General features: G+C 32.5%; 1 protein-coding gene across 2 annotated transcripts in view; it reads right to left on the bottom strand.

Annotated features, from left to right (window-relative positions):
• LOC126887130 (tyrosine-protein phosphatase non-receptor type 21) overlaps positions 1-12897 on the bottom strand; it is a 119980-nt gene that overhangs the window by 85801 nt on the left and 21282 nt on the right. For both annotated transcript variants that reach the window (XM_050654485.1, XM_050654486.1), the window contains exon 7: positions 11368-11770. In XM_050654485.1, the coding sequence (XP_050510442.1) occupies positions 11368-11770 (403 nt within the window). The remainder of the gene's footprint in view (positions 1-11367; positions 11771-12897) is intronic.

The following is a 12897-nucleotide window of genomic DNA, read 5'->3' as shown; positions in this document are numbered from 1 at the left end:
ACATACACGATTGAATAAAAAAAAACAGAATATTAAGAAAACCTGAAGCTATAGTTGGGTTTTAATTACAGTATTTTATAAATGCTAGAATATTCCACAGGGTGATGCGAACTTTGAGAAAAAAACACAGTTTGATTCGTACACCCGGTATACAATAAAAACTTACCTGTTTAGCAACAATATTATTACAGCGATATTGTTAAAGAATCAGGCTATAACATATTAAAAAAATCACTTAAATCGGCCAACAGGTTTAGGAAACACGAGACATCAAAAATGACCAAATTTTTAAGCGGGCCGATTTCTATGCACGTTAGTTTATATTAAAAAACAATAAAGCAAACACGTGAAAAACGCGAGAGCTTATACAGTAAACGCCACCATACTAGACACATAGGAACATTGAGCTATTACAGTCCTGGACCCTTAACTTGTTGCAATGTTTATTTTTATGTCTAGTGACGTTTAGATCATCAGAAAATGTATAGAAACTGAATACCTATTACCTAAAATAGAAATAAAAAATTTTTACGTTTATAGTTGTCATTTTGTTAAAGTTGTAAAAGTTTTAAAATATTGAAATATTATTTTTTTCTACGACCGTTTAATAACATGCTCATTATTCGCTATTTTTTCATAGATAATAGCACCCATTACTGTACCCGTGAGTAATAATTCATTACTCACGGGCTGAAGTTACTCACGGGTCATTACTCACGGGCTGAAGTTAGATTCAAGTGACGCATGCCGGCATGCCTCTTTTAGTATTAATCGTATATAAACTGCAAATAAAATTACTTAACGTTGTTTATTTAATACAATAATTATTGTAATTTATATCAATAATTAACTTCAAAAAATTTTTAAAGGAATTTTAACTGTAACAATGTCAGTATATTTTTTACGTTTATACCTTGTTTACTAAAAATTTTGACGTTTATCATTTATTTTAGTGACAGTGACATTAGCTCATTTTATTTATGTTAATTGGAATTTATAACTAATATTGTGTTTATTTTTCAAGTTATATTGTGATAAATATGTTATAATATATTATGCATAGTTATATTATTATATATTATATAATATAGTTAAATGTAAATATACATATAACTATTGAAATACGTCCACCGATAACAGCCATTTCCTATTTATTAGATTAATAATTGACAGTAGGTACAAATTTAAGCTTATAATTTTTCGGAAACGAATAGAACTTATATTGACTATTTATAGTTGTATCGTTGATTGATAAATATAGGGGGAAGATACGAAACCATGTGCATTATTTTGTTCCCTTTAAAATTTGCCTGTATAGTGGCGCGCCTAGCGTAAATTTGTTGAAGCTAGCCAAGAACAAGCACTTATTCTACGTGGTCCGTATTCAAAATTTTAACGCACAGTCGCTATCATATTAATCTGTATTAATACCTGTATTAATTTTTTTTCTGCAAAAACGTTGAAAATATAAATTGATTATAGAGTTTTTTTCACTAGTCTTGACCTCACAAGTAAATACTTCTCGAGTTATTTGCGCGTGAATATATTCATGTTTCAAAAAAAGTATGTTTCATGAGGAAATGAGGAAGTATTTCGCCAAAAAAATATTCATAGCAAAAATACAGCTTATAAAAAAATGAAAAAAATGTTTTATATATGACATATGAAGTCGTAGACTCAGTAAGAGCTGAGTTGTAGCTAATAAAAAGTAGGTTCTTATTCGTCAAATTCCAAATTGAATATTTCTACGTGAAATAACCAAAAAATTAAGCACTTTTCGGGGAAAACTCATCATAACTTTTTTAAATTGTTTAAAAACAGCTTTATTTTTTTAAGTTTCTAGTATCAGAAGTAAAAGTTGCGCACAAAATAAAGTTGATCCCTTTTTTTGTAAACAAAATCTTAAATATCACCTCTTAATTAGCATCCCAGATGAAATTAATCAGACCTATGGATATGACCTTTACACTTTGGGATATTTCGTATCACTGATAATTATAAAGTTATTTTGAAAAAAAGGCATTTTTCTTTCAAAACAAAAAAAATTACTGTAAAACTAAATTTACGATAAAACTTACAGATCATGACAAGGCGAAAACGGCGGGTCCGTTGGGAAAAATATTCCCATGAGATTTTTTTGCATAATCACATTCGTGAGACATCCCAGAATAAGGTTCAAGAAGTCGCCCACGTGAAAAGTGGGCCAAATTTTTTTTAACAATTTTTTTTAATCAAATTGCAAAAATCAATATTTTTGGCTCGGACATTTGTTTTTGTAGGTTTTTTGGACCATTCTGGATAAAAAAGGTCTCTTATTATTTTTCTCTAAAGTTGATCGTTTTCGAGTTATAAGCAATTTAAAACTGAAAAAAAAACGAAAAATGGCGATTTTCAAGGCTTAATAACTCGGTTAAAAGTTATTATTATAAAAGTCAGAAAGTGACTAAATCAAAGTTTAATGCCCCCCCTACAAGATCCTGAAGAAATTTTTGTCATTATTTTATTACTAAGCTGTTATTTTTAAGTAATAATAATGAGTGCCATGCACGAGGTAGGCGGCCGTAAATGTGAGTGCAAGTAAGATGCACAATTGGACTGCCGGAGTGGCATCTCTCTCGCACTCAGCATTTACGGCCGGTAACCACGTTCATGACGCTCAATATTATTACTTAAAAATAACAGCTTAGTAATAAAATAATGACAAAAATTTCTTCAGGATCTTGTAGGGGGGCATTAAACTTTGATTTAATCACTTTCTGACTTTCATAATAATAAATTTTAACCGAGTTATTAAGCCTTGAAAATCGTTGTGGCATGTTTTTATGGCAGCAACATCTTTAAAAAAAATTAAGTAAAATTTGTGCACCCCATAAAAATTTTATGGGGGTTTTGTTCCCTTAAACCCCCCCAAACTTTTGTGTACGTTCCAATTAAATTATTATTGTAGCACCATTAGCTAAACACATTGTTTTTAAAACTTTTTTGCCTCTTGGTACTTTTTCGATAAGCCAGTGTTTATCGAGATATTTTGAATATTTGTCGAATCCACCACATATTTGTATATGGTTAAGTACGATTATAGAGACCTGTTAATAATCTGAAAATTTATTTATAATTTACATTTTTAGGTATATTTTGAAAAAGAAGCTACATCTCGATAAAAGGTGACTTATGAAAACAAGACTAAGAGGCAAAAGTTTTAAAAACACTGTGTTTAACTAATGGTACCACAATAATAGTTTAATTGGAACGTACACAAATATTTGGGGGGTTTAAAGGAACAAAACCCCCATAAAATTTTTACGTAAATATATTGAAAAAGAAGCCGCATCTCAATAAAAACTGGTTTATCGAAAAAATACTAAGAGGCAAAAAAGTTTTAAAAACGTTGTGTTTAACTAATGGTACCACAATAATGAATTAATTGGAAGTACACAAAAGTTTAGGGGGGGGGGGTTTAAGGGAACAAAATCCCCATAAATTTTTATGGGGTGGACAAATTTCACTATAATTTTGTTTTAAGATGTTCCTGCCGTAAGAATCATACATGTCCATTTTCAGTAAAAAATCTCTAATAGTTTTCGATATATTGAAAAAAATCGATTTTCATTTTGTAACTTCAAAGGGCTGTAACTTTTTTTATGAGTACATTTGTACTAAGGTAAGTTAGGTTCAATCGAACTATTTTTGACCCCAGAATGTGTGGTATAATTTATGACCAATCTTTTCGGGACACCCTGTATAACGCGTACCATTTGGGGATTAGATATAAGAATTCTATTAAGTTGTTCAATTCAAGGAAATATAAAATTTATTAATAATTATCTATATAGACGAAACTTATTCGAATAAATAACGTTCTTTTAGACTCAAAAATCCAATTAAACGGCATTCCTCAATGGTCTACTCTTAGTGTTGCACTTTTCCTTATTGCAATCAATCACATCGCTAAATCACTTAATCCACTACTCATTTACAAAATTTAAGAATTGTTCGAACACTACTGGCTTAGAATTTTCTCCCACTAAAACGAAAACAGTAATCATCAGTAAAACTCCAAAGAAGCACATTATACTACCGAAAATCTACCTAAAGAATTTGTTCTTCTTCTTTTTCTTTTATATAGGCAGTACTGCCCGTTTTTCTTCAACGGTGCCTTTCATTCTGTCCCTAAATTGTCATTCCATCTTTTCCTTGGACGTCCTATACTTCTTCTGGCTATTCTTACTATCCTTGATTCAGACATCCTGCTTAAGCGTTGATTCCACTCTTCTTTTCTATTCTTTACCCAGGCATTTATATTGTCTATCCCACATATGCATTTGATTTCCTCACTTATTACCCTGTCCCGTAGTCCTTTTCCAGCAATCCTTCTTAAGATCTTCATTTCGTTGGTCTCCAGATGTCTTTGTGTTTTGCTTGTATCTGGTCTTGTTTCGGCAGTGTAAGTCATAACTGGTCTAATAACTGACTCATATTATATTCTGGCCTTTGTTTCCACTCTTAGGTGTTTGTTTTTCCAAATTGTGTCGTTTAGGCATCCGGCCGTTCTACTGGCTTTAATTATTTGGTCTTTAACCTCTTCTTCGATATTGTTGTCGGCTGATAGATTAATTTATTATTAATCCAAGGTATTTGAAAGTCATTACTTGTTGTATAATTTGATTGTCCAATTTGCATCTTATTGATTCTGTGGATATTACTAAGATTTTTGTTTTTTTAGGCTGATATTTTCATATTCATTTCTTTTACGTTAATGTTGAACTCGTGCAGTATTCTTTGTAGGTCGACTTTGCACTCTGCTACTAACACGGTGTCATCAGCGCAACAGAGTTTTTTATCTCTTTATTGCCCATTTTGTACCCTCTTTTTTCTTCACTTGTTTTATTATTGCATCCAACTTTATTTTAAACAGTGAATCATGTTTAGTGAATCTCCTTGCTTGATTCCTGTGTTTGCTTCTATGGGTTCTGTTATTCATTGACTTTCATTTCTATTTTATTTCTTACATGTATGTTTTCTATCAGTTTTATGATATCCAGTGGTAAATTTTTGATATATAGTAGGTGTAACGCATCTTTTAATTGTATTCTATCAAACGCTTTCTCTAGGTCTATGAAACAGAAAAAGGCTGGCTTATTATATTCTAATGATTTCTCCGCTGTTTGCCTTATCACAAAAACTGCATCGTTACATGATCTTCCACTTCTAAATCCTTGTCGTTCAACCGATATATTTAAGCACCATTATTTTCTCCATCAGTATTTTTGTTGTTTCAGTATAATACTGCTCAGTAAATTTATCCCTCTATAATTACTGGGGTCTGCCCTATCACCGTTCTTAAATAACGCTATCATTTGAGTGGTTCTCCATTCTTCTAGATTTCTTCCTGTATTTATTATTTTACTTATTATAATAATAACGGATCTGTGTCCTCTTGTATTTTGGAATGTATATTTTTATTGATCGTAGTTCCTAAAGAAATTACAATAAATTATTCAGAATTGATTAACTTCTTGGGAATAAAACTGGACAATCGTCTATCTTGACGTAAGACAATATACACTCACTCCAACTGTCAGCTTAAACGGCCTCAACTTAATGAAAAATATCTCCCATAAAAAATGGGATGGCGACTTCCAAACTCCTATGACTGTTCACTGAAAGTTGGATTTCTACCTGAGATACAATATGCTAAAGTGTTACGTTTGGCTTTTTCTCTTGTATGGAATGAAAGCATGGATATTAAATGCCGGTTCCATTAAAAAACTTGAAGTCTTTGAAATCAGGTGCCTGCACCGAATGCTTTAAATATCATGGACATGAACGACCTGAGACATAGTCTCAGCATCCGTTATGGCTTGCAAATTGTAGAACCCTCGGAGGTGTTACCAGAGAAGGTTCCCATTGTTTTCAATCTGGTAGGATGTAGAGTAACATCTTTGGATGTTGTTTTAGATTTTGCTATTAGATTGAAAACTTAGTTTTTTGCTAGCAGTTGCCGCTAGGGCATCCCTGCCATTTCATTCGTTGCAATCCGTGACTGCACGCCGGGGTTTGTCCTAGTTGGGTCAGAGAGAGCAGCATATGTGCCTCCTGATGAGAGACTAATAGGTTTCGAAACCGGTAGAGGTGCTTGCTGCACTCTCTAATTGAACTGGAATATTGATGCGGCTGTAGTTTCGTGTTGCAACGAAATTGAAAATGGTTATTCATTTTTAATTTACATGTTTACTCTGATAGGAGTATGAAGGGAACCATTCTCGTTGGAACTTTACCGCGTTGAGCAGATGGGACGTGAATTATAAATTGTAAAATTCCCTCATCTTCCTTAGTCTCAGGATCCGTTGTGGCTTGCAAATTGTAGAAGCCTCGGAGGTGTTACCAGAGAAGGTTCCCATTGTTTTCAATCTGGTAGGATGTAAAGTAACATCTTTTGATGTTGTTTTATGTGCTATTAGATTGAAAACTTAGTTTTTTGCTAGCAGTTGCCGCTAGGGCATCCCTGCCATTTCATTCGTTGCAATCCGTGACTGCACGCCGGGGTTTGTCCTAGTTGGGTCAGAGAGAGCAGCATATGTGCCTCCTGATGAGAGACTAATAAGTTTCGAAACCGGTAGAGGTGCTTGCTGCACTCTGATTGAACTGGAATAATGATGCGGTTGTAGTTTCGTGCTGCAACGCAATTGAAAATGGTTATTCATTTTTGATTTACATCTTTACTCTGATAGGAGTATGAAGGGAACCATTCTCGTTAGAACTTTACCGCGCTGAGCAGATGGGACGTGAATTATAAATTGTAAAATTCCCTCATCTTCCTTAGTCTCAGCATCCGTTATGGCTTGCAAATTGTAGAAACCTCGGAGGTGTTACCAGAGAAGGTTCCCATTATTTTTAAAATGGTAGGATGTAGAGTAACATCTTTTGATGTTGTTTTATGTGCTATTAGATTGAAAACTTAGTTTTTTTTATCATGGACATATTTCGGGACATATTACGAGGAGAACGATATACGGCAACTGGTAATCAAAGGAAAGATAGAGGGTAAGAGAGGTCTAGGAAAAGATGTCATGGCTGCGTAATATTCGCCAAATGATATTAATGAAATTACTCTTAATAGAATAATGTAGGTAATTCTGACTATCTAATATCTCACCTGACAATACAATCCACGGTGGACGCCTACGCAGAAATACAAGGCACCTTTAAGAAGTAAAGTTAATAATAGATAAATAATTCAATAAGTATACTTAGTCACGATTTTCCCCCTAACTCGGAAAATATCGACCGCATGAAAAAACTTGGAAGAAATTGTAGGAAATCGCAACAACTTAAGTCCTTACCATTTTTTCGAAGAGTTTAAAGTGGCCGAGCGGTTTACTTAGTAAATTTTATATTAAGTAAATACCGTTGCAATATCTCCAAACAAAATATACAATCATCAGAAGAGACTGTAATTAACGAAAATACCTACCTAATTTTTTATCGAGATTATGAGGCAAATAAGATAAATTTATAATATCTAAAATCACCCAGTGAGTATTTTTCTCGTTAAATAATTTTTTTATTTGGAATATTCAATGATTTCTTTCAAGAATTCAAATTAAAGACAAATTACAACTACAATTCTTGTTAATTTAAAAACGAGTTTAGAAAGTAATAGGTGCTAACTTCAATAATTATTTTAAAGATTGTCTGATTGTCATGATCATGCCACTATTATCGCTGAATAGTTGAATGATAACTCAAATATAAATGAATGAAAAGAAATAAATACGTTATATTATACTCCAGTCGGCCGACCGACCCCAAATTCCGATAACCAAAGCTACCTGAATACGTCTCATCGTTGTCTCAGGTAAATTCAATCTCGCACCTAGAAAGCTGCTAACGCCATCTATTTCTAAAACCACTGGTGTCGTACATAAACGCTCGTTTAGTTTCGTATCTTCTCCCCTATATTTATTAATCAATGGTTGTATTTTTACAATAAATAATAATTTGGTAATAGTAGGCAACCAATTATTCAGCCACGTACTAGGGGGTAAATAGCATTTAGGTATTCTTGTAAATTATTAGAATTTAAATCTTGAGTAGTTGATAATTAAATTTTTTACTAATTAAAATAAAAAAAGGTCGTAGAAAAAGTATAGTATTCTACTCGCATGTAATGGCTATTACTCACTCTGATGAATTACGACCCTCGCCTACGGCTCGTGTCGCAAACTTCATCATCGTGAGTAATAGCCATCATTACATGCTCGTTGAATAATATACTATTGTTTGAATAAAGTTATTTTAAAACAAAGTAGTAATACTATTAACTAATGTATTTTTTGTATCTAAAAACAATTATTTTGAATAGTTTCTTGACAATAACATGACGGGGATGAAAGTCACATCTGAGAACGGACAGGATTAGCCCATAAGCATTACAATTAGGTACCTACCCATGTGTCTAGTACGGTGCCGCGCACTGTATACAATACCTTTAGTTTTCGATTAGGTACAGGCAACTGAAGGAAGCGCTAAAATCTGCAACATTGCTTATGAGAATGAGTTGCATTGCCACCGTAGAATGACGAATGACTGAATGAGTCGGCGCGAATCAAGTGTATTAGGTGGGCAGCGGGGAAGCAGTGTTGCCATTTATTTGCCAGTATATCTAATTTAAAACTAAACAGTCTGTAAACATGGCAGATCTGTCGAAATCCCGAGGACGTATAATGATTAATGGAAGATGTACAATAAACCAATAGGGAACTTGCACATTTTTTATCCAAAATTTCACGCTTTAAAAACTCATAATAACTTAGAAGTACAAATTTAAAGTCCACTGTATTTTAAAATAGTTCAAACGACCCGTGACGTCACATAGTTTAACTATATGGTTCCGTTTATGGTTATATTTAGGTATATTCTTCTTCTTCTTTAGTTTATTGGCCTCCACCTACTTGGGTATTTGGCCAGCTCGTCGTCGCGGAATAAAGGAAACATATTTATATTTTAATGACATTTATCGTATGTCATTGTAATAATATATACCAGTTTGTTGAGATTGGAGATTGATATACAGGGTGACTGATTAGTAGGGTAAAGCTCAATAGCTCCGCTATAGTAATAGATAGCAATAAAAGTTAATAACAAAAATTTTAGCCACCTTTGAGCTTCACATTACAAAATTAGTTAGAATGTTACAGGGTGTTCGATAACACAGTGGCAGACCTAACTTATGTTTTTTTTAAATGGAACACCCTATATTTTATTTTATATTCGAAATCCTGTTAACTTCTCCATCACAAAAATATAAAGGTTTGCAATGTGATACAGGGTATTTACAAAGTTATAACCAATTTTGTATGAAAATCGTAACAAGTTCAACTTCCTGTATAAATAAAAATAAGCACAACAGCAACGGTTTATTAATGCCATATTTTTTATTTATTGTCAAAATTTTTAAGAATTATTGATATTGCTAATTTTCTTTATATCAAATACAGGGTGAGTCAAAACGCAAGTACATTATTTTCTCAGTAATGTTAAATGGAACACCCTGTATTTTATATCATTATTGAAAAGTAACATTAACGTACTTTAATTTTTATATATCATTCCCTATGCCCAAATTTATTAGTTTTCGAGATATTTTTATTTTTCAGAGCAAATTATTTTAGGTGTTTAAATTTATCTAAATTTTAAGTAAGCCATGACTGAATTGACAATTGAAGATTACCGATTATCAATCCGGTAATCAATGTAACACTATAGCAAATAAAGAAATAAAAATAATTTATTAGTAATACATTTTACAAACAAAAACACAACCACTACATGCAACATTTTTGAAACAACTAAAAACTATCTTTTTATGTATATGCAACAAATAAACAAAGAAAATTAGTAATAAATTTTACAAAAAAACACACAAACATAAAATACAATATTTTGTGAAGACAATTAAACACTACTTTTGTATGTGAATGTAACAGTGTAAGAAATAAAGAACGAAACATAATTTATCAGTAATACATTTTGCAAAAAAACATGTTTGAAAAAATTAGAAGCTACTTTTAATAAAATATTTTTAATATTTAATTACATAAGGTGTTCAAAATTATCTCCTAACACATTTATGTACGCCTAAAAACGATCATTGAATGAGCTACTTACTCTACGGAGCATTTGTAAATTAACACATCGAAATACACGTTGTATTCTATTTTTCATCTCATCCCTTGTTGTTGGAGGTATTTTATAAACTTTATTATTCACGTAACCCCAAAAAAAATCAATCCAGTTTATTAAATTCTGGTGATTTGGGTGGCCACGCTACTGGTCCATTGAAAAATGAAAATATCTCGAAAACTAATAAATTTAGACATAGGGAATGTTATCTAAAAACTTAAGTACGGTAATGGTACTTTTCAATAGTGATATAAAATACAGGGTGTTCCATTTAAAATTACTGAGAAAATAATGTACTTGCGTTTTGACTCACCCTGTATTTGATATAAAGAAAATTAGCAATATCGACCATTCTTGAAAATTTTGACAATACGTTAAAAAATATGGCATTAATAAACCATTGTTCTTTTGCTTATTTTTATTTATACAGGGAGTTGAACTTGTTATGATTTTCATATAAAATTGGTTATAACTTTGTAAATACCCTGTATAACATAACAAACCTTTATATTTTTGTGATGGAGAAGTTAACAGGATTTCGAATATACAATAAAATATAGGGTGTTCCATTAAAAAAAACATAAGTTTGGTCTGCCACTGTGTTATCGAACACCCTGTAACATTCTAACTAATTTTGTAATGTGAAGCTCAAAGGTGGCTAAAATTTTTGTTATTAACTTTTATTGCTATCTATTACTATAGCGGAGCTATTGAGCTTTACCCTACTAATGAATCACCCTGTAGTTAGTGAAGGAAAGGAAGGAAGGTTTACTATGGAAAATAAAACCATTTTGTAAAAGTACAAATTTTCTATGAATAGTTCAAACGATCAAAAACACTTGTAACGTCACATGACTGTATTTTCTACTGACGTCTATAATGTCTAATTTAAAATTATATACAATTTTGTTTACTTTGTTGTTACATGATACATGTAAATATATAACCCGATGACGTCACGACGCATTTGGGCTGGCTGGTATAATTTGAATTTTTAATCGTCTTTAGGGGCCAAACGAAAGACAAACAAAACTTTTTTATCTTTGATACATGTTTTAAATTATGTTCTGTTGTGATTTATACCATTTTTTTCCAATTAAAATTTTATGCAAGTTCCCTATTGGCTGCTGTATCTCCGGTGCAAGCGACTTGACAATAAAAAATTATTAAAATAAAACTTACCTGTGAACAGGATGAGCAGGATGGCCTGCATACAGCTGTCTTAAATAAAAATTTCCTCCTGAAACCAAATCGGGACTTGATCCACTGACGATATTACTAACGAATCCAGTATGCGGCTTGACTTGCTGTGATATGCCAGCTAAATCAGGTGTCGAGTTTGAGCTGATTTTATTAGTAGGATATGGGGGAGGTGATTTATAAACATGAAGCATCCCCATGTTATCGACCACTGGTGATCGAGGAAACGCCGTACTGTATAACAGATTCTTTTGTTCTATATTATTGTGCGTGACGTCAGGATAGTGAAGATGAGTGGGATAAGCGTCTGTTTGATGTATTTCTGGCTGAGAACTGTACAAAATGGGATGAGCGTCTCGTAAAGGTTCCCTAGAGGGTATGGCACCTGTAATTGAAAAGGTATGTTTGATTGTCCTGATTCTACTTAGAAATTATACATTTCATAATACGATATAATACTTCCATTTACATATACAGTTCAAATTTTAAATACCTATGTTGTTTGTATTTTCATGCTGACATAAAATTGTTTTTAATATGAACCAACATTCCTTTCTGTCAAATTTGATAGACCATTACCACAACAGCAACATTATGCATTTTTAATGAAGTTCCTCTTTTACTCAAATCTATACCTCCGAAACTGTGGCTATTAACCCTTTCAGTGCAAAATACTCATGATACTACGACAACCAGAGATAAAGCCACGCGCATGAATAAGCCTGTCTCTCTCTCTTCTACGCCTACGTCGCTGACCGACAAACGCCCGGCCAAATGTTCGATTTTTAACTTGGGTTTGTTATTTTTATGCAGTTTGCGAAAGTTTTCGGAAAGCATAAAGCTATATTTTCGGGATAAAATTTTTAAATATTATAAGAAATAGTCATTACTGCCCTTTCAGCATGGTGGTATTATTGTTAGTATTAAATCTTTGCGACTACTCTTTCTAGATTTAAAAAAGATTTCAACATCAATTATATAACTATATATAATTTAAATCAAGATTGCTTAGGACTATTCTCAGTAATACGTGCGATTGGAGGTTTACATGATCATCCGTTTCCTTTGCAATTTAAATATCGTCTTCGTAATTTTATTATGGGTCGGAACGATGAAGTTATTTCATTCTCAGCTAATGTAAGTAACCTACCAGAAACAACAAACATGTCGCTTCAAAACATGAAAGAAGTAAGCTCTTTGAATCTTGATTGATACAACAATGACGTAGTAGATTCAGTGATGATAACCGAACCACTCTTTAGTCAATTAAATCTTCCAGTAACTTCATAAAATGAAAACCATCAAACAGATTTTGAAATGGAAGAGTTGTATCATGATGGACTAGAAAATTTAGCTGGTTTCATAACTTTCAAGCTACGACATGAAGAGAGTTTGGGCAGTTCTACAAATAGTAACACCAACCTTTTGGGTTGGTCTGTACCCATTGAATTGGCAAGTACCTAGCATCTTCGAGCAGGAAACCATGGCACCCTTTTAGCATGAGTTCCACTT

Source organism: Diabrotica virgifera, chromosome 6 (genome assembly GCF_917563875.1).
Source record: "Diabrotica virgifera virgifera chromosome 6, PGI_DIABVI_V3a".
NCBI classification, from domain to species: domain Eukaryota; kingdom Metazoa; phylum Arthropoda; class Insecta; order Coleoptera; family Chrysomelidae; genus Diabrotica; species Diabrotica virgifera.
This window is presented reverse-complemented; position numbering and strand designations above follow the sequence as displayed.